The sequence below is a fragment of the Canis lupus genome, chromosome 29 (genome assembly GCF_048164855.1).
Source record: "Canis lupus baileyi chromosome 29, mCanLup2.hap1, whole genome shotgun sequence".
In the NCBI taxonomy this organism is placed as follows: domain Eukaryota; kingdom Metazoa; phylum Chordata; class Mammalia; order Carnivora; family Canidae; genus Canis; species Canis lupus.
Window position 1 is genome coordinate 41,035,010 of NC_132866.1, and position 22,714 is coordinate 41,057,723.

Genomic DNA, 22,714 nt, shown 5'->3' on the forward strand with positions numbered 1-22,714 from the left:
TATCCAACAATGGGTGGAAGGGCGTCTAAATTACATCCATCCATCCAACAGAATATAGCTTAGCAATTTAAATGCCAGGTGTTCAAGGAATTCTTAACAATACAGGAAAATGTTCACGATGTATCATGAAGACAAAGAAGCAGGTCTCTATATAATGATCCTACCTATGTATTATGCATACATGGAAAAAACCTGAAAAGAAATTTGCCAGATTAGGGGATCCCTGGGTGGCGCAGCGGTTTGGCGCCTGCCTTTGGCCCAGGGCGCGATCCTGGAGACCGGGGATCGAATCCCACGTCGGGCTCCCGGTGCATGGAGCCTGCTTCTCCCTCTGCCTGTGTCTCTGCCTCCCTCTCTCTCTCTGTGACTATCATAAATAAATAAAAATTTAAAAAAAAAGAAAATTACATTACTTTAATAATGAACACATGAATATTGTTGAGTAAATGACTGAATCCAGGAATACTATCTTCCCTTGTCCTGTTGAGTTGGCCTGTTTCCAGTGATTCTGAAATGAAATATAAATGTGAACAATCATTTGTACATTCTCTCCCCGTTTCCTTGCTCTCTCAGCCTTTTTTCCTTTCTTCCTTTATTTCTACAATAAACAATTATCACATGCCCATTCTGTACCTGGCACTGTGCTAGCACTGGCAATACAATGGAACTTACATATGTAATCAACATAATATGGAATTAATAATGGTAAACAAATGCAAAATGATCACTGCAAATTGATATGGCTGCAAAGTATTATGAAACTGATTGGGACACCTGGGTGGCTCAGCAGAGGCGCCTTCAGCTCAGGTCCTGATCCTGGGATCCGGGATCGAGTCCCACATCCGGCTCCCTGCAAGGAGCCTGCTTCTCCCTCTGCCTGTGTCTCTGCCTCTCTCTCTCAGTCTGTGTCTCTCATGAATAAATAAATAAATCTAAAAAAAACTGATGGGTAGAATTAATAAGGCTAGGAAAGTCTTCCTTGAGGAACCGCCTCTTCTATTCTAAAGTTAGAATAGATTTAACTAGGCAGAAGGTATTTCAGATGAAGATAACTTGGTGTGTAAGGGTCCTGTGATGAGAGGGAGCAGGGTGAGTTGGAGAAACTGAAGAAAGCCAAGTGCTGCTGGAAGGACAAGAAGGAGCTATGAAATGAAGTTGGGAAGGTAGGAAAGAGACAGGACCTAGTGCAGTCATACTACCGATGTCTTTATCCTAAGTGCAATTGGAAGTCCTGACATGCTTCAGCAAAGAAGTGGAGTGGGCCAGATGGTAGAAGGGTCTAGGGTGATGCTCTAGAGTGATGGTTATGGAAACAGTAAGAAGAAGAATCTGAAGACCATTTAGGAGATCCAATGCACAGAACTTGGTGACAGATTAAGCAGGTAGTGAAGGGAAGGGGAGTCATCAAGAAAAGCTCATAAGTTTCTGGTTTGTAGCCAATGGTGGCTATTGGTACTAGTTCACTGGGGTGGCCATCTTGGCAGAGGATGAAGCTTAAGTGGAAAGACTGTGAGAGCAGGTAGTTTGAAGGCTTTTGATCTGCCCAAAAGAGATGCCACATTGACAGGTGGATATACAGAGCTGGGCTCAGGCAGATAAGAGATAAATATTGAACATTCAACATACATTCATGATAAAAACTCTTTAAAAATTAAGCATAGAAAGAACGTATCTCAACACAATACAGTGCATACAGGACAAGCTCACAAGTAACATCATACTCAATGGTGAAATACTGAAAGCTTTTGCTCTAGGATCAGGAACAAGACAAGGATGTCCACTCTCACTACTCCTATTTAGCACAGTACTAGAAGTCCTACTAGAGCCATCAGGCAAGGAAAGAAATTAAAGGTATCCAAAGTAGAAAGGGAAAAAAAAAAAAACAAAGAAAGGAAAAAACAAAATTGTCTATATTTACAAATGACATGATTTTATACACGGAAAATCCCAAAGATTCAGAAAAAAAAAAAAAAACTCTTTAGTTTTAATCAATGAATTCAGTAAAGTTGTAGCATACAAAATTAACAGTAGTATTTCCAGACACTAACAATTAATTTTCTGAAAAAGAAAAAAATTCATCTCATTGATAATAGCATCAAAAGTAATAAGATATTTACAAATAAATTTAAGGAAGCAAAAGACCTCTACTCCGAAAACCACAAGACATTGATGAAAGAAATTGAATAAGACACGAATAAATGGAAAGGTATCCTATGTTCACAAATTAGGAGAATTAATATTGTTAAAAAGTCAATACTACCAAAAGCCACTTATAGAGTCAATGTAATCCTTATCAAGATTGCAGTGGCATTTTTTTCAGAAGCTATACCATAAAGCTATTGTCATCAAAATAGTATAGTACTGGCATAAAAAATGGATAAATCGACCAGTAGAACAGAATTGAGAGCCCAGGAATAAACCCAGGCATATATAGTCGACTAGTATTTGACAAGGGAGCCAAGAATATTCAATGGAGAAAAGACAGGCTTTTCAATAAAAGATGCTAGGATAATTGGATATTTACATGTAAAATAATAAAACTGGGCCCATCCCACTCACAAAAACTAACTCAAACTGGATTGAAGACTTAAATGAAAGACATGAAAACCGTGAAATGCTTAGAAGAAAATATAGGAATAAAGCTCCTTGGCATGGGTCTTAGTCATGATTTTTTGGGTGTGACACTTAAAAGTACAAGCAACAAAATAAAAAATAAGTGGGACTACATCAAACTAAAAAGTTTCTGCATAGGGGATCCCAGGGTGGCTCTGTGGTTTAGCGCCTGCCTTTGGCCCAGGGCATGATCCTGGAGTCCCGGGATCAAGTCCCACATTGGGCTCCCTGCATGGAGCCTGCTTCTCCTTCTGCCTGTGTCTCTGCCTCTCTCTCGCTCTCTGTGTCTCTCATGAATAAATAAGTAAAATCTTTTAAAAAATAAAAAATAAAAAGCTTCTGCATAGCAAAAGAAACAACAAAGTGAAAACAATGGGAAAAAATATTTCCAAACCATGTAAGGGGTTAATATTTAAAATATATGAAGTCATATAACTCAATAGCAAAAAAAACAAACAAACAAAAAAAAAAACAACCCAATTAAAAAATGGGAAAGGGACCTCAATAGACATTTCTCCAAAGAAGATACCCGAAAGGCCAATAGGTTCAGGAAAAATGCTCAACATCACTAGTCATTTGGGAAATGCAAATTTAAACCACAAAATTCTCTCACATCTGTTAGAATGACTATCATCACAAAGACAAGAGAGAACAAATGCCTGCATAGATGTGGAGAAAAGGGAATCATTGTGCATGGTTAGTGGGATTGTGAATTGGCAAAGCCACTATGAAAAACAGTATGGAGAATCACCCCCAAATTAAAAATAGGCCCACTATATGATCCAGCAATTCCACTTCTGGAGAGACATTCAAAGAGAATGAAAACACTAACTTGAAAAGATATCTGCACTCTGCTATTTATAATAGCCAAGACATGGAAACAACCTAAGTGTCCATCAGTGGATGAATGGTTAAAGAAATTATGATACACGCATGTACAATAGAATATTATTCAGCCATAAAAAGGAGTAATCCTATTATTTGCAACAACATGGATGGATCTTGAAGGCAAATTCTAAGTGAAATCAGTGAAACGGAGAAAGACAAATATGTGGGATACATTCATATATATATATATATATACCCATTATGTATCATCTTCCACCTAGACCACATCTATATTATATATAACTATATATAGATATAGTTTTATATAGTTCCAGTTGTTTATTTTTATTTTGTTGCTTGTAGTTTTAAGTGTCACATTGAAAAAATTATATACATACATATATATATATTCACTTATATATGGAATCTAAAAACTACAATGAAAACAAAACCAAACTCATAGAAAAAGAGATTAGATTTGTGGTTGCCAGAGGCAGAATTGGAGAAGGGGGAATTGGTGAAGGTCAAAAGGTATAAATTTCCAGTTGTAAGATAAATAAGTATTAAGCGTACCATGTACAACATGATGTCTAGAGCTAACATTGATGTAGGATATATGGGAAAGCTCTTGAGAGTAAATCTCAAGAATTCTCATCACAAGGAAAAAAAAATTTCTTCTTTTCTTTTAATTGTATCTATATGACAAAATGGATATTAGCTGAACCTGTTGTGGTAATCATTTTACAATATGTGTAAATCAAACCATTGTACTGTATGCCTGAAACTTATATGGTAATGTATATCAATTATTTCTCAATAAACCCAGGGGGAAGAAGAGAATAATCATTGACAGAGTGATAACTTGAAACCTCAGGTATGGAGGAGTTAGCCCAGGCCCATGGGACAGCGGGTAGGAAGCAAAAAGAGAAGAAGACTGGGAGCCAGACCTTAAAGAACTTCAGCATTCAGTGACCATGAAGATGACGAATCTGCAAAGGAGCTGCCAGGGAGGTAGAAGGAAAGAAGAATTCAAGAAGAAAAGAGTGTTTAATAATATCAATATAAGACGAAACTTGAAATCCCAGAGTACTTAGAACCAGGAGTGGATTAGGAAGCACTGAGGGATGAATGGGAGATAGAAAAGTAAGGCAGTGATCATAGAAGTGAGTCAGGCAGTGAAGAAAGACAAATGTATTTTACATCTGATGGGAAGACTTTGTTGAGAGAGAGAATTGAAGAAATAAGCATGAGTGTAAGTTTTCTGGGAGAGCAGGAGTAGGACCAGACACACAGATGGAAGTATTGGCAGGTACCTCCTACTCTGCAGTAGACCTCCAAGTAACAAAAGACAATATAATCAGAGAGGTTATGAAGTGAGAGGTGTTGCCAGGACAGAGTTCCTGTGAGTTTCATGTCCATTTCTGTAATGCTATTAACAGCCCCTGTTTCATTCAACAGGGAGTGCTCCTAAGTTAGCATCAACCTACCATGTCAGCATCTAATTATCTACATCTAGAAAGGACATCCCACATGTTTATATAAGTATATGTGCATCTGTGTGATTTCAGAAAGCATTTCACTGCTTGTGACTGACTGCAATAATCTCTGATATTCTGCAAATTCAAAATGCTTTCTCTACCCATATGTGGCTCTGGGCCTCTTTCCTTCTCGTGGCATTGTTCTTTGTTAACCTATCATGCTCTCTGGTTAACCTATAGGGGCCTAACTCAGAAAAGGAGGAAGAGCTAAGGAATTCAGGTTTTTTGACTTTTGTCCCAGGAGACTTGTCTTGGGGACACCCAGTTCTTGGCTCTCTCTGAGGCTGCGATGGGAGAAAAAAAGGAGGGGAGGCTATAGGTCCCTTAAACCCAGTCTCTGCTGGAGCCCTGAGGGATAGTCAGAAAGAGGTTGCACCCTGTCCAGAGCACCTCTTTCCTTGTCATTCTCCTGAGACCACACACATATACTAGACTGTGTTGGATTTGGGCCTTTGACTAATGTGTCAGGTGGATCTCACTAAGCTGTTCAAAGGTACAGTAACCAAAGTTGAAATTTTACCTCACTTCCTAGTTCCCTGGTTTCAATTCAAGAGTGGGGAGCCAGAGAGAGGGGATTTACTGACTAAGGTCCGATGAAGGACACCTCCAAGGATGCACCTTCTCTCCTGACCTCACCTCCACTCCTGTCCTTCCTTTGCCTCACTTTTAAGCTTCCCAGTCTGGCTTGGCTTCCTTCCACTTCCCTCCTCTCCTTTCCCCTTCCCTTCCCTTCCCTTCCCTTCCCTTCCCTTCCCTTCCCTTCCCTTCTCTTCCCTTCTCTTCTCTTTTTAAAATAGGGTCTAATGCTTTACAAAATTAATTAATTAATTAATTAATTAATTTATTTATTTATTTATTTATTTATTTATTTATTGGAGAGAGAGAGAGTGAGCTGAGGGAGGCACAGAGGGACAGGGAGAGAATCCTTAAGTAAGTTCCATGCTGCTGAGCGTGGAGCCCAACGCAGGGTTCCATCTCAGAATCTGAAGGCCGTGACCTGGGCCGAAATCAAGAGTTGGACGCTCAACCATTGAGCCACCCAGGCGCCCCACCCAGTGTGGTTTTCTAATCATGCCCCTGGTCACATCTAGTCCCTCTGCAAGAAGAAGGGGTTTAGCCCCCTGGCTCTGGGATGCTCTTTCAGACTCTTTCAAGGTAGCGGCTGCTGGCTCCAGAGGGAGCAGTGCAGGCCCTGGTTGTGTGAGGAAAGGAAAGATGAGTGTTCACCTTGCAAAGTGATCTCTCCAACTTCACGAACTGTGGCTTGTTTCCTTAGGGGTAAGACAGGACCAAAAATGAATGGAGTTCCTCAGTTACAACTTGAACAAAACAAAGTGGGGGTAGAAATGATCAGTTCTCTGATTTGAACTTACAAAAGTATCCCCCTCCTCACTGGGGCTTCTTCTTTTTAAAAAAAAAAAAGAATATATATATATATAGTCCTTTTTTAAACATTTGTTTTATTGGAGTTCAATTTGCCAACATATAGCATATCCCCCAGTGCTCATCCTGTCAAGTGCCCTCCTCAGTGCCCGTCACCCAGTCACCCCAACCCCCTGCCCACCTCCCTTTCCACTACCCCTTGTTCGTTTCCCAGAGTTAGGAGTCTCTCATGTTCTGTCACCATCACTGATATTTTCACTCATTTTCTCTCCTTTCCCCTTTATTCCCTTTCACTATTTTTTATATTCCTCGCTGGGGCTTCTTTTTTCCCTTCACCCCCATATGTGCACATGGTTTCCAAGAGCACACATGAGACAAACCAGCTCTTCAAACCTATAGATTGAGTATACACAATTTCTCATAGAAAAAATGGGGAGCATTTACTCCTCTAAGAAGCTGCTTCTAAAATTGTTGTCCCCAGCCAGCATCATCAGCATCACCCAGAGGCTTATTGGAAATGTAGATTCTCAGACTCACTCAAGACAAGCTGAATGAGAAGCCATAAGGGAGGCCCCCAGCCATCTGCGTTTTAATGAGCATTCCAAGTATTTCTGGTGCCCATTCAAGTTTGAGAACCACAGCTCTAGGACACTAGCTCTCAAGTTAGCCAGCTCAGTCAAATCACCTTGGGAACTTTTAAAACTAACCAAACCTAGACTCTACTTCTCCAGATCATTTTTCAAAGCTCTACCAGGGTTTTGCAGTTTTCTGAAACCCCTCAGGTAATTTTGATGTACAGCCAAGATTGAGAGCCAATGCCTTAATTCAACATATTTTCTGTATTTTAAAATCTCAGAGCAAATCTGACAGGACAACCCACCCTCCAATAGCTTTTACATTTCAATTTCTCTCTGTATCCTTACTTTCATTGTTGGCTCTTTTTTCTAATGTTCTGCCTCCACCTCCCACAACTTAGATGTACCTCAGCTAAACTTTCCTCCTTCCATCCACATCCAGATATTGAAGATATTCAATATTTATTCCCTGGAGAAGAAGAGAAAGGGAAATGAATGGGAGGGAAAGAATATGGTGTTGAAGTCATGTACCTAACAAAATACTTTTTGTTATTTTAAATAAATATCTACTTAGAAAGAAAGCTTTCCAACAGAAAAGCTTTCCAACTCTGACCTCTCAACAGAGTCTCTGCCTCATTTATACTTATTTAGCCTAGAATTTCTTCTAGGTTGGTGGAATTTTGCCATTTGTAACTCCTATACTGCAGGCAATTTGTTCAGGCCCCATGGTAGAGAGGAGTCAGCACCTCATTACTGGCTCTCACCCTCAGCATCTTCAGAGAGAACACATCTCCATGTCCATGGTACTTCCTTCACTGTTCAGATGTAAAACTGGAACTCATACTAGAATGGCATTCCACAAATGACCCTTTGTCAGAAAGACCCTGGGATTTCTCACTTGTTATCAGTTAAAATTCCAAAGGCTCTCTGTGGTGGTATTGGGTAACAAGATAGATTCTGGCATCCCTGGAAGGTTAAGAGTCATTGCCTGCAAGTGGCAGAATTTTGAACCCCTCAGAAAGCAAAAGTGATGCTAGGAGAGATGTTTCCTTCCTACTGCCTTGCTGGGACCCTCTGATAGGACAGGATTTATCTCATTTCTCTGACTCTAGAGGTGACCTGAGGCCCACCTGAGAAGGTGTTCTTGCTTCTAGAAAGCAGAGATTAAAAGAAAATCTGATACAGGAATTTCAACACCCCTTTATCCTGTTCCTGAAGCAGATTTCCATACAAGACAGCATTGCTTCTAAGAGTAGATTCCAGTGCCCTTCATGTCAAAACCAACAGGATCAATTCTCAGTTGTGAGTTGACGTAGCTGCAACAGGCTGGTCAGCTCTGAGCTTGTCATGGAACTAAGAAGGCAGAGGAGAGGAGAAGTTCTATACTAGGAAAAAGGCAGGGGCTGGGGCCATAACCCTTAAAGTACGACATCTGAAATGAAGGACAACTACATAGGGGAGAAAGAGAACATTCCTTCTGAACCTAAGGCAATCTACATGCCAACTGATGCTTGAGGGAGAAGTAATCCAGGGTAAATAGAGGGGCATCATATTCCATGATGACTGGTCTCAAGCCCAGACTCCAGCTTACTCCCCCGACCCCCACCCCACAGTATTCTATTTCCTTGTAGAGTCAGGGTGTGGTTGTTAACTGTCAGCCTATGCCAAGCAGAGAGCAGGACTTCCCTTGGAATCAGCAGGAAATATAGGGATGTCACTAACACCTTCTTCTTAAAGGTCTCGCCATGGCATGTGGTTCTCTCTACCACCAAGCAATCAAGCAAGGTCTACCAAGTGAAGGAGTGTCTGTATAGAGACAGGGACCATGCTGTTTGGATTATCTTGTGAGGGCACATACCCGTGTACTTAGAGAAGGTAGAACCACACGAAAGGACATCAGATTCAAATACTTGACTCACTCTGCTCTCACAGCAGGTTGGGACATCAGAAGGCGTAATTTCCTCACTGTTTTAGAGGTCAACAGCCCTGAGAGGCAGACTGAACAGGGCTGGAGGAGGCAAGCCAAAGAGAAAACCAAATACAGAGAGCTGGCCTCAAGGGGCAGAGATAGTGATCATAAAAAACAAAACAAAACTATGAAGACACACAAAAATAAGATCCCCCTAAAGAGGCTAGCAGGTGCACTAGATTTCCTCTTACTCCAAAAAGGCTTACAGATTATAGATCAGAGAGAAGATGCTTGAGAGTGCTGAGTAAACCGTGAAGTCAAGGAGTTTTGAGTGGTACTTGGTAGGGATTGAAAGCCATGGATTCAAAGTGACATAACTGTAGATATTTCTCCAGAATCCTTGTCAACCCAGGTAGAGAAGCAGAGACAGCACTTAAAGAGTTGTATCCACAGTCAACAAAACTAAAAGACAACCTACAGAATGGGAGAAGATATTTGCAAATGACATATCAGATAAAGGGCTAGTTTCCAAGATCTATAAAGAACTTATTAAACTCAACACCAAAGAAACAAACAATCCAATCATGAAATGGGCAAAAGACACGAACAGAAATCTCACAGAGGAAGACAGAGACATGGCCAACACGCACATGAGAAAATGCTCCGCATCACTTGCCATCAGGGAAATATAAATCAAAACCACAATGAGATACCACCTCACACCAGTGAGCATGGGGAAAATTAACAAGGCAGGAAACCACAAATGTTGGAGAGGATGTGGAGAAAAGGGAACCCTCCTTCACTGTTGGTAGGAATGTGAACTGGTGCAGCCACTCTGGAAAACTGTGTGGAGGTTCCTCAAAGAGTTAAAAATAGATCTGCCCTACGACCCAGCAATTGCACTGTTGGGGATTTACCCCAAAGATACAGATGCAACGAAACGCCGGGACACCTGCACCCCCATGTTTCTAGCAGCAATGTCCACAATAGCCAAACTGTGGAAGGAGCCTCGGTGTCCATCGAAAGATGAATGGATAAAGAAGATGTGGTCTATGTATACAATGGAATATTCCTCAGCCATTAGAAATGACAAATACCCACCATTTGCTTCAACGTGGATGGAACTGGAGGGTATTATGCTGAGTGAAGTAAGTCAGTCGTAGAAGGACAAACATTATATGTTCTCATTCATGCAGGGAATATAAATAATAGTGAAAGGGAATATAAGGGAAGGGAGAAGAAATGTGTGGGAAATATCAGAAAGGGAGACAGAACATAAAGACTGCTAACTCTGGGAAACGAACTAGGGGTGGTGGAAGCGGAGGAGGGCGGGGGGTGGGAGTGATTGGGTGATGGGCACCAGGGGTTATTCTGTATGTTGGTAAATTGAACACCAATAAAAAATAATAAATAAATAAATAAATAAATAAATAAATAAATAAATGCTGCTCCCTGAGGGTGTGGCTTCCAGTCAGCCTGAAAAAAAAAAAAAAAAAAAAAAGAGTTGTATCCAGAAGCTAGGGGGGTGGGGGTGGTTTCCTGGGTTTGTTGAATGGAAAGATGAAGGGCAAGGAGATTGAAATAAGGACCCCAGGAGCCAGCCTGAGCAGAAGGAACAGTGAGGCTAGTAGAGGACACATAGACTGGGGCAAAATTAAGACATGGAGGGAGTGCCTTCTGTTCTTTAGGATTGAGAATGGTTGTCAATGCACAAAAAGGAGTTTAACAGCAGCGACAGATAGGCATTGGATGAGATACTGCAGTTTAAGTTTCCAGCATGCAGCAGCCTCTAGGTATGTTTGTAACTGTGAATGGTTGGTCTAAAGCAGAAGTAGAGATCTCTCAAAGTGAGTAATTGAAAAAACTGTGAGCCTTTTGTGTTAGGTAGGTAGTGTGACTAGATGTCTCAACTTGTCTAAGGTGGGCCCACTTTCTATCTGTTGCTTCCCAGGCTTTCAAAGTATCCAGGTTTGATGGATACATTCATCAGCAGTGGGAGTAGCAGAAGCCAGCAGTGGTGGCCATGGCCCAGGAGAGGGGAGGGGAGCTGCATGAGGGCAGTGCTGGGACTTCAGCAGGAGGCATGATCCTATTCATCTCCAGAGACATTCTCTGGGGCATCTTCACAAATATGAACTCTTTGGCCTGAACTCAAGGACAGAAATTACCCAATACTCTGGCTTCTGATGTCATGGTTCTGGGTAGAGGACTTTCATGCTAAGTACTCATCTTTGGAGTTAGCTCACCTCTGTCTTCTCCAGGCTTGGCACAGTGTCAAGAGATGGATAAAGAGTGAGAAAGGCTGGGGATCCCTGGGTGGCTCAGCAGTTTAGCGCCTGCCTTAGGCCCACGGCGCGATCCTGGAGTCCTGGGATCGAGTCCCGTGTCAGGCTCCCGGCATGGAGCCTGCTTCTCCCTCTGCCTGTGTCTCTGCCTTTCTCTCTCTCTATGTCTATCATGAATAAATAAAAAAAATTTAAAAAAATACTTTAAAAAAAAAAAAAAGTGAGAAAGGCATCCCAGGAAAGCAAAGTTAGAGAATTTGGGTGATTGACCCAGCCAGTCACTTCCATTTTCCCTCTGGTGGAATGAACCGGTCTTTAGCAGCTTAGACACAGTTGGTTTTCCATTCCTGTCCAATGTGTCTAGGACATACTGCTTTCCCATCTTCCTTGGCTGGGGGCCCCTTCAGATCTTAAGACCATAGATCAGAAAGAGAACATTGGAATAAAGTTAGCAGGCCTGTGGAAATATACAATCTCTGTCCAGATACAAGAAAAGTTTTTGCCTCTGGTTTGGGCATGTTGGTATCAATGATGTGTATCCTAATTGTCTTGGAGCCACTTACACTGCACCTTTGATTTTGATATTGTGCCTGGAGAAAATGATCTGGCATGAGGCCAAAGTTCCCCTTGGAGGTGAATTGAAGTCCAGAATTTCATATTGTTCTCATATGATTCTATGAGAAGTAATATTAAGAGTCTTGTTCAGATGAGGAAATGGGTTTAGAGAGGATAGGTCATTTGCCTAAGTTCACCAAGGTCCTCACCAGCGGCATCTGGAGTTACAGCTTAGGGCTGGCTCTAGTCACTGCCACAGCTGCTTCCCAAGGAATGTATTGTTTTCTCTTTGATTTCTAATAGATGGTTGCCTTAATTGGGCAGTGTTGCTCATCTAGTGATCTTCAAGGTCATTCTGACAAAGAACAGTGGCTTTTCCCATCCAGGCAGTTGGCTGTGGTTCCAGGGGTGGCCAGCAGGTGTCACGGTCACTGGCCAGATGCAGTGTGCTGAGTCTGCATAGTTGGACAAGGGACTGCCCTGTCATTGTTCTTAGAAAGGCTTTCTCTTCAGCAACTTGACAAGCGCAAAGAAAAACATCCTGGACAATGCATACCACTCCTTTCTTTATGAACTCTTGCTCAGGTTTGGATGAATGCTTCAGTTCACGGTAAGAAACCATATTGACATTGAGCTCACAACCCAAGAGAATATAAAGAATTCCTAGATTTCTAAGAATCTAAATTTCTAAAAGAAATGCTTTATTCAAGAATATGTTTTTCCACAGATAATGGACTATAGATGGAGGCGCAGTATTGCAAGCCTCCCCAGTACTAAGCCATTTATACACAGACCTCATTTACCACTCTCCTTTGCATTGTGAAGTGTGCCTGCCACAGGGTTGATTTCAGTAGATGATGATAATTAACTTGTATCTGTGTCTGTACTCACTTAATTCTCACAATCATTCCGTTTTAACAGAAAAGTAAAGTAATTCATACAAATTCCCATGGCTGTTGAGTGGTGGAATTGATGAATGAGTGAGCCATGGGAGGATGGGGAAGCTTCATTGTTCTCATACTTTTCTAGGCCAGGCCCCTGCCTGTGAATGGAAAACTCAAGCAGATGCAGGAGGTCACAGCAGGAGCTAGGGCAAGACCTGGAGAGGCAGACTTCTCATCCCCAGATGGGCAGGCTGTTGAGGGCGGGGAAAGGAGTGTCAGAAGGAACTGTGGTGGTGGTGCTGGGAGTGCATAGCTATGGCTGCCACTAAGAGCAGAGGCAGCAGGGCAAAGTCAAGCACCACTTTCCCACCTCAGGGCCCAATAGCAGCCCTCCCCACAGAGCCACTGTGGGCCGTTTATGAATGAAAGCTGTCTCATTCAACAAGGGTAACATTTGGACAAGAAGTGGTGGGAGGGTAGTGTGCCCGGCCCTTTTATTACTGGCAAATCTGAGATGTCTACTGCTGTGTGTAATGTGGAAGGAGCAATCACAAAGAGTCCGCTATGGCCAAGCTCACCTTCTCAGTGGTAGAGAAACCAACAAAGAATGGGCCCCTTTCCTGAATTTTGTGCTTCCTTTGTCAGTTGGGCACTCAAGAGGTTATCTGTTTGTTCCTAGCACCTTGCCAGCAACCTAGCACTTGCCATGAGAAGAAAGGACATAGGAGTTTGGCGTCTTCAACCTTCAGTTTGGTGGCCTTGACCTGTATTTATCTCCATCTGTATCCCAAAGGACTTTGATCCTCCTCTGTCTGTAGAGCTGGCTTTAGTGGATTCTGGCCCTAGTGTACTGCTGCTGTGTTTTTGAGTTCCAGACCTGCCCTCTTTTCTACCTGGACCAGAACATTCCATTGAAATCATTGCTCCTGAAAGGAGAGCCAACCACATAAGGTTAAACGAACAGGGAAAAGGTGTCTGCCTGCACAGTATCTGACTGTGAGTGAGGTAGATCGTTCTGCTCAGGCTGTGAGGACCCTCCTTGTGACTTACAGAGTTGGACCACAGAACCTTGCCATGAGAGTCTTATTAAGGTATATGCCTTCCTTTCAATTACGGTTCCTAGGAAAACAGTGCCCAAATTTTTTCTCAGTGAGTAGCAGCAACACTGTCAGTCATTCCAAATCACACACATTTGTCAGATGCCCTTGCACCTGACTACGTAAGCTTAGCAGAAGTTAAAAGTTTAGCCCTGAAGCAGGTAAGTAAAAGCGGCAGGTCTCAGGCCCTGCCCTGACATTTCTGGCTAGCCTGCCAGTCACAGTTGGCTCTGTCCCCCTCCCCTGTCTCTCTACTTTCCCTGTCCTTTCTGATCACATATAGATCCCACGGAGCCTAGACCTGTCCTGCTCAGCACTACCGGGCCCTTCCATGATATTTACCAGGATCCTCCTTCCTCTATGTCTAAAGCTCCCATTCTGCCAGTCTTCCTCAAAAACTGCCCAGGTGCCATCCGCTCCAGATTTGGATGGTCTTTGATGTCTGGTCTTTAAAAATCCCTGCCCTCATCCACTGAGAGGACATGCAATGTCAGGCACTGAGCCCATCTTTGGCACTTGTCTGTGCCTTGTCCCAGTCATCTCTCCTCACTGGGCCTCCCTCTGGGCTTCCTGATTCTCTGACCCTCCACATAGCTCCCATGGCCCACCTGCTGCTTATCATCTTTGCTATTCCCCTCAAACTGATCACTATCTCAGTCTTCTCAGGGCCCACCACAAACCAAAATTGTTTCGATTTTTAAGTCTGAACTTCAACTGACTTTGTGAGCTACTTTCCTAAAAAGATTCAGGCCATATGACATGAAATTTCTCAAATTCTCCCCCATCAGCCTTAAAATTTCTGTGTCCTTTCACTCAGCTTTTTCCTTCTTTCACCTCAAAGAAAGCTACTTCTTCACCTCTTCAAGGCTTTCCTTTGCACTGGTTCTTCTAGTGGAAGGAATATAGGGTTTGAAGTGTGACTCTTTGGAGTCCAAATCCTAACTTTGCCATCTGCTACAGCTATGTATCCTTGGGCAAATTATTTGACTTCTATGAGTCTCAATTTCCTAATCTGTTTAAGTGGAGACAATACTACCTAATTTCTAGTATGTGTGCATATGGAATCATAGGCTATATATAAAAAGCCTTGATAGACAGTACAGTCTCATTAAAGAAAGTAATTCTTGGTCCTGCTCTTGTAAGACCACTCACTGCCCATCATCCCGCTGTTCTTGAGTGCAATTTCTGCCATTTTTGAAGCTTCTCCCTGGATTTGAGCACTATACCCATTTCCTGGCTGGATGCCCTTAACAAATTCAGTCAACCTCTTTAAGCTCTAATCTTCTTCTTTGAAAAGTAGTAAATAGACATTGACTTCACAGGTTTGCTATGGAAGATGAACAAGACTGGACCAAAGAAAGTTCATCTCTGCATTTCATCATGGGTGCATGATGAAAGTCTGGGTCACTTTTAGTCTATCAAGGCACAAACATTACATCAATCAGTCAGCATGTATTTATTGACTATCTGTTCTGACTACACTGTTCTAGGTGTATTGGAATGGCAGATATTCTTGGTTTCTCATCTAGTAATCACACCTCCATCATCCTTGGTGTCAGATCCCCTGATGTGCAGACATCAGGGAACAGGTGCTCCAGAAAGATGGGTTGGTCCTCCTTTCCAGCGGGAAGCCATGATTGACTTGAGCCAATCACTGTCATCCTATTCCACTTTGGTTTAGGGATTTGCCCATGACCTCCTATGGACAACAATATAAAAGAGGAAGTTTGCTAGGATTCTGAAAAAGATTCTAATGAAATGTAAGGAAATGAAGTTCTTTCTCTCTCTTCTAACATGGCTGGGTCAGGACATAAGGCTGGAGCTGCAATAGCCATTCTTCAGTGTGAGGAGAAAAGAAATGTCAACCCAGGGTTCTGAGGCTGTTGAATGGTTGAAGACACATATATGTGAGAACACAGATGTCCTTGATTGCCTGAGTCACTTTCCATTGTTTCACTTGCCACACACAGCTGAAAACATACCAAAAGCAATAAGTAAGATGGGTAAAGTCCCAGCCTTCATATAGCTTTATCTGTCAGTGGTAGAATAGAGAATAAACAAGCCAACCAATAAACACATGCTATTAAGATAAAAACAATAATTAGTACAAAGAGAGGTGAAGGAAGCAAGGGGATCCAGGATGATGAAGGCGTGTTACCTAAGGGTTAGCCTTTCTAGGAATGCTACACTTGAACAGAGACCTGAATGAAGTGATGAAGTAAGTAGATGAAGATCTGAGCGAAGAACATTCCAGGTGGGGGGAAACAACATGTGAAATCCTTGGATCAGGGCAGCAGGGTGGCTCAGCGGTGTAGCGCCGGTTTAGCGCCGCCTTCAGCCGAGGGTGAGGGTGTGATCCTGGAGACCTGGGATGGAGTCCCTAGTCAGGCTCCCTGCATGGAGTCTGTCCTCCCTCTGCCTGTCTCTGCCTGTCTCTGCCTCTCTTTCTCTACATGTGTGTATCATAAATAAATAACATCTTTAAAAAAAGAAAAAAGAAAATCCTTGGATCAGGAACAATCTGGGCCTGTTTGAAGGGGCAAAAATACCACCGTGACTGGAGTGCAGGAAGTCAAGAGGAGAGTGTGGTAGCCGGGTTAGATTGTCCTTCGTGAGCCCTGGCAAGACTTTCAGCTTTTACGTCACTGGTGTGATGGACATCCATGGGAAGATGTTGACGAGGTGAGGACATGATCTGCCTTTGATTTTAGAAAGACAGTTGTGATGGCTGAGTGGAGAATATTCTGGGAAGGGCCAATTGTTAACGCAGGACCAGCAATGAAGCTACTGTGCAGTTTCAGGTTAGAGAGGATGGTGGTTCTGGCAGAAGATAAGGGGTGGTGCTGAGAAGGAGCCGTCAGGTCCAGTATATGTTTTAAACAGCCTGCCAATTGGTCAGACATGAGGTTTGAGAGACTGAAGACACTCAAAAGTGACTATCAGTTTTTTTGACCTGGGCAAATGGGTGGAGGGTGGTGCCATTAATTGAGATAATTAGACTGAGGAAGGAGAAAGGGTTTATTCAGGTGATTGAAATCACCAAGCCTCTCGCAGATAAACTTCAATTTGAGTTTCTTATTTGACGTCAAAATGAAGATATGTGGACAGTTGTAGAAAAGAATCCAGTTTATTTGAGAGGTAAGGGCTGTTTGTAAATGAATTAGGGATTCATCAGCCTATAGGTAAAGCCATGGGAGTTGAGATCTTATGTGGCAAGTGAGTGTTGAAAGAGGAGAGAAGGAGGCCGCAGAAGAAATCCCCAGGTATTCTAGCACTTAGAGGTCAGCAGGAGGAGGGAAGAAAGCACAAGGATTGAAGAAGTGTCTGGCAAGGCAGGAGGCAAGTCAGAGGAATTCATTCTGAAATCCAGGAGAATAAAGCATTTTAAGGAAGGAAGACTAATCCAGTGCTGCAGCAGATCAACTATTATGAGCATTGAGACCTGATCCTGGAACTCAGCAGCCTGAAAAATAGCCCTTCCCGGGGCTCCTGTGAGGGAGAGCCTGATTTGGGAAGATTGAGGAGAGGAGAGGTGAGGGAAGAGACCGGGGAGAGCAAGAGGTATAGACTTGATGCTGAGACCATGAAGGGGCTCTTCCTGTACAGATCCTCCCTCTTCAGTACAGCTTGAAACTATCTGCTGAGCATGGAGGGGTGGGGGAGAGGAGACAGCATGACTGTGCCCTGGGAGAGTTGACGGCAACCAGGCTAGGGAAATGTGGTGAGATTATTGGGTGATGTGGTTGAGCTGTGTGGCCATGGGTGCACAGTGAGACCGTTTAGCGCAGGCTCGTGCTGTTCTTCAGCCTGGCTCAGCTGCATGGACATGAGGGTGCGGTAGGTGGAAGCAGAGAAGCAGAGGGGCATATGCAGTAGCAGTAGACACTTGGTGCTTATTGTGCCGGCACTGGTCTAATTGCTCTATGCTCTTGACAAGTGTTAACTTGTCTCCCTCCTCCATTTCACAGATGAGGAGACACAGCACAGCCAGAGTCAGGATATTGCTTAGGTAGCCAAGACAGTAAGTGGCAGAGCTGGGATATGAATCTAGGTGGTCTTAGCTTAACAATCCTCCTCTTAGTCATTATGATGTGTTGTAGCTCATGCTCCCAGTGACCTACAGGTGAATGATTTTAGTGACACGCTGTCCTGATGTGACAAAATCTGATGGCTTAGACAACATATTTCTTTTCTTTCTTAACACTCCAAGGAAAATATTCTAGATGGGTGGAAATTGGGATCCCAGGCTGAAGGGGACTCTGCCATCTATAATCTGTGACTTCCGAGGTCCCTGAGATCATCTTCACTACCTTTCTAGCACCCCCTGCTGTGGAGGGGTGGATGAACAACCTGTCCACTGGCTGGAACTCTGCCTTATGGCTCCACCTAGCCACAAAGAAGGCTGGGAAGTGTAGTCTGGATGTATGCCCAGGAAGAAGGGGAGAACAGATTTTGATGGATGGCTAGCAGGAATTTCTGCCCACATGGACCATGGACTCAAAGCTGGATAATGAGGGAAGAAAGTACAGGGGTTAAGTGATGCTCAGTGAAAAAGTGGTAGGACCCAGGGCTTTCAGGTCTTCATGGGCACAAAAATTTGTCAGAGTGGACATAACTTCAAGTCAACAAGCTAGAAAAATAAGTGTCTGAACTTAGGATATTTGAAATGTAAATTTTGGAGGTGATGCAATGACTCGTAATGACAAAGGCTATGTGTGAATACAGGAGTGGATGGCAGATGTGGGGTGAGGAAGGTGAAGTGACATGGTCAAGGACTTGTTGAGGTCCTACAGAAGATGGTGGGGAGACAAATGGAAAGCCTAGGGCAGACACCATCAGTGAATAGGGGCTGCCCCTTCCTAACTGTTGCAGGGCCCAGGGCCAGGGTGTAAATGGAGGCCACCAGACTTTAAATATGTCTGTCCCGTTACCCTGACAAATGTACTTTTATAACTTCCTGCAAGACTACATTTGAAATGAAAGTTCTGAGCCTCTGGGTTTTATGAGAACAGCTGCCTTGGACTTGTAGTCTCAGACTGGGCTGCTGCTCTTCAGGCTCTGCCACACACATGGTGAGGTGCCTTTGGTCTTCATATCCAAGCTACAGCCACACCTACACTGAGAGAGACCTGCACAAGCCTTGAAAGCAGGCTCAGTCCAGGGGTGGACAGAGCTACATACCCTCTGCATCGCCACCATCTCAAGCAAGATGCAGAACTCTCCAGTCACCAGAAAGGTTGCCCTGTGCCAGCCCTTTATAATCACCCCTCCTTCCATCATCTCTAACCTCATGCAACCACTAAAGTATTCTCTCCATCTCTAGAATTTTGTCATTGCGAGGATATAAATAGAGTATATATACTCTTTAAATACTGTATGTGACAATTTGAAATTGGCTTTTCCACTCAACTTAATGCCCTTGAGATTCATATAAGTGTTTCATGTACCAATGGTTCATTCATTTTTATTGCTGAGTAGGATTCCGTGGTTTGAATGTTCCCTGGTTTGTTTAACCGTTCACCTACCGTAGGACATTTTGGTTGTGAACAGTTTTTGACTGTTGTAAATAAAGCTGACAAACAATCATGTACAAATTTTTGGGTGGACAGAAGCTTTCATTTCTTCGGGAAAAATGCCAGAGGTTCAATTACTGACAAAAGCATGTTTAGTTTTTTTAAGAGTCTGCCAAACTATTTTCCACGATAGCCGTGCATTTTTTGTATTCTCACCAGCAAAGTGTGAGAGGTCTTGGATTTTGTTTAGAATAATAAAACTTTATTATTTTAGATGTAACTAATTTGCAGTATAAGTCAGTATAGACATTGGACATATCCTTGGTAGCAAGAATAAAATAAGGGGCATAACTGGGAATTGGTTTTAGTATTAAATTCTACTTGATTTTATCTCCTACTTTAAGGAACTGTATTTAAATATGAATAAACATGATTCTTGAAAGTGAAGCAATCGGATTTTCTAAAAATATGCAAATCCCTAAATCTCAGTACTGAATTAGGATTTTTCCTTGCTTTAATTTGAATGAATGAAATCTTAGCAGAGATAAGTACAGAAGGCAATTGTTACTGAGTGCTAATATTTGTAACAAAAGAGGTGAAGGCAGCAATGACTTTAAGCAAACCGGCATGTCCCTGGGTGTCAATGACTTAGATGTTACTCTCTGTTCTCCTAGGAGCCAGCCTCATGACTGGAAGTGTTCACTTTCTCCCTCTGGGACTCAGTTTCTTCAATTGCACATGGTTGGCCTGAACAAGTTACTAAATGAAAACTACCAGCCACTTGTTAAAATGCAGATCCCGGGCAGCCTGGGTGGCTCAGCAGTTTAGCACCACCTTCAGCCTAGGGCGTGATCCTGGAGACCGGGATGGAGCCCCACATCAGGCTCCCTGCATGGAGCCTGCTTCTCCCTCTGCCTGTGTCTCTGCCTCTCTCTGTCTCTCTCATGAATAAATAAATAAAATCTTAAAAAAAAAAAATGCGGATCCCTCTGTTCCCTCCCAGAGAGTCAGGTTCAGCAGGTGTGGGATGTTGCTGAGAATTTACCAAGGTCCATTCTGAATCTGATGAAGGGACAGATTTGGGAGAAACAGCACAAGATGGTTGTGATTATTGTAAAATCCTTTACTACCTAGTGTGGAGAGCAAGTAGCTTTAAGGAAGAAAAAATAAATTTTGTAAGATATTGTATAATGTTTACTGCTTTAAAAAAAACCCATAGTATAACACAAGGGTGCAGGGGAAAAGCCCAAAAATGGACAATAATTTTCCTGATTAAATAATAACTCATGATTAATTAATAACATTTAAAACTCGCTCCACAAAACAATCACTGTTAAGTTCCCAATGATTCCTTCTAGATAAAGAATATACATGAATATTTAATATGTATAATTTAATATATAATATAGATATATATATAAAGAATGTATTATATAATATTTATATAGCTATTCACAAAGGGGAATCATACAGGTCGAATCCACACTTCTGGCTTTTTAAAAGGCTTTCTGGGTAAGCGTTGAGTGCCAGCACATGCAGATCTGCCTCCCTCTGCATAGCTGTGTAGTTCGATTTTCTTATTTTTTATTTTTTATTTTATTTTATTTATTTTTTATTTATGATAGTCACAGAGAGAGAGAGAGGCAGAGACATAGGCAGAGGGAGAAGCAGGCTCCATGCACCGGGAGCCCGATGTGGGATTCGATCCCGGGTCTCCAGGATCGTGCCCTGGGCCAAAGGCAGGTGCCAAACCGCTGCGCCACCCAGGGATCCCGTGTAGTTCGATTTTCAATGTGTGTGAACAACAGTCTACTTACCTGTCCACTACTGATGGACATTTTGGTGGCTTCCAGCTTTTCACCATAACAAAAAGAAAATACTGCAGTAAGTGTCCTTTTATATGTGCTTGAGTGAACATTTGCAAGAATGCTCATGGGGCAGTTCCTCACAAATAGGTTTCCAAATGCTTTGTACATTTACAGTTTTTTTGTTACATTTACAGTATTAATGAATATTACCAAATGCCCTATTGAAAGCAGGCACCGATCTACATTCCCACTACTGGCAAGGGACTGCTTGTCCACCATGCTCTCAAGCACTGAGTTTCATCAAGTGTCATTTTATTTTTTGGTCAATATATGAGGTAAAATGCATATTTTTGTTTGAAAGTCAGTTTTGAAATTGCTGTTTATTTAGGGGGCTCCAAAGACCTGTTCTTCCACCCCTACTTCTGCAGAGCTAGAATCTAATTCTTGCTGTTCTTCTCCTCTGCTGGTTCTTTTCTGAATCCAAGTACCAGAGAGTGTGACAATTCCTCTTCCTCTTTCTCTGACCACATTCCTCTTTTAAAAACAAAACAAAGCATTTTATTGAGGTATGATTGATGTAGAAAGAGCTGTGTATATTTAATGTATTTATTTAACGTGATGAATTTGGAGATAAGCATCCACCTGCAAAAGCATCACTATGATCTATGCCATAAACCTATTTGTCACCTCCAAAAGTTTCCTCCTACCTTCTTTGTTTATTTAGTTATTTTTATTATCATGATGATTAATTTTGTGTGTATATAACAATCACAACCACATTCCTCTTGCCTTCGCCCTAGCAGTTCCAGGTCTTTGTTCCTCATCATGATCTTGCTTGTTACTCTGCCCTGCCGACTGCAGGTCCAAAGTCTAACCCTGTTGAACAGCATGGAGGGCTGTTGAATAAATGAAACTAAGACTCGGCTCTTGGCTGGCCCCCTTATTCCTTGCAAGGCCCTTTCTTTTGATTGGACCAGGAAATAAAGTGACATCCGTGTAAAAGCTCACTCTGAGCCACAATCCTATTGTCTTCAGTGGCACCTAATCCACTAGAGCTCTTACAAGCTCTCTTACAGGTCACGGGCCTTGGGGACGCAGTTATAGTGGGGTGGCTCTGCTTGTGAATAGGCCAGAGACTGCACGGGGCTCAGGGCAAGAAAACAAGAGTCAGGAAAGGGAAGGCCCTTTGTTGACTCACTCCCTGGGCAGCCAAGTGCTTAGTAACAAACAGTAAACAGTGGCAGCAGTGCCAGGGGCCTCAGTAGCTCAACAGAGGTGAGCAAGAGACCCCTGCTTGTTGTTGAAAAATTGTCCCTGGTGAAGGCCTAGACCTGATCATGATTGCAGAGACTTTCGGATGCAGCCTCTGACTCAGGACACAGGTACTTCTTGGTGATGTTCACTTTTCTTCCATAAATCTGGGTCAGGGGAAGGGCAAATCCATTCCTTAGCTTTGGGTATCAGGAATAAGGATAACACAACTGGACTAAGCCCCATGTTAGGAATTCTGCAGTATTATTTGGAGTATTATTTATTCAAGGCTACTATAGGAGCCTGCCTGGTTCAAATGTGGATTTGCTTTAAAGCGGCGAAGAATGGGCTTAGCAGAGAAAACTTGGGTTTTAGAGTCAGACCAACCCTTGTTTGAATCATCACTTTGCTATTCAGCATCTGTTAGCAAATTCAAATTCAAAGGTAATGTTTTAATTTTCCTGAGACTCACTTT

General features: G+C 42.6%; 1 protein-coding gene across 1 annotated transcript in view; it reads left to right on the forward strand.

Annotated features, from left to right (window-relative positions):
- Positions 1 to 22,247: 22,247 nt before the first annotated feature.
- FRMPD2 (FERM and PDZ domain containing 2) overlaps positions 22,248 to 22,714 on the forward strand; it is a 102,647-nt gene continuing 102,180 nt past the window's right edge. The window contains 1 exon segment of the mRNA XM_072806408.1: positions 22,248 to 22,370. Within this exon segment, the coding sequence (XP_072662509.1) occupies positions 22,346 to 22,370 (25 nt within the window). The 5' untranslated portion in view covers positions 22,248 to 22,345.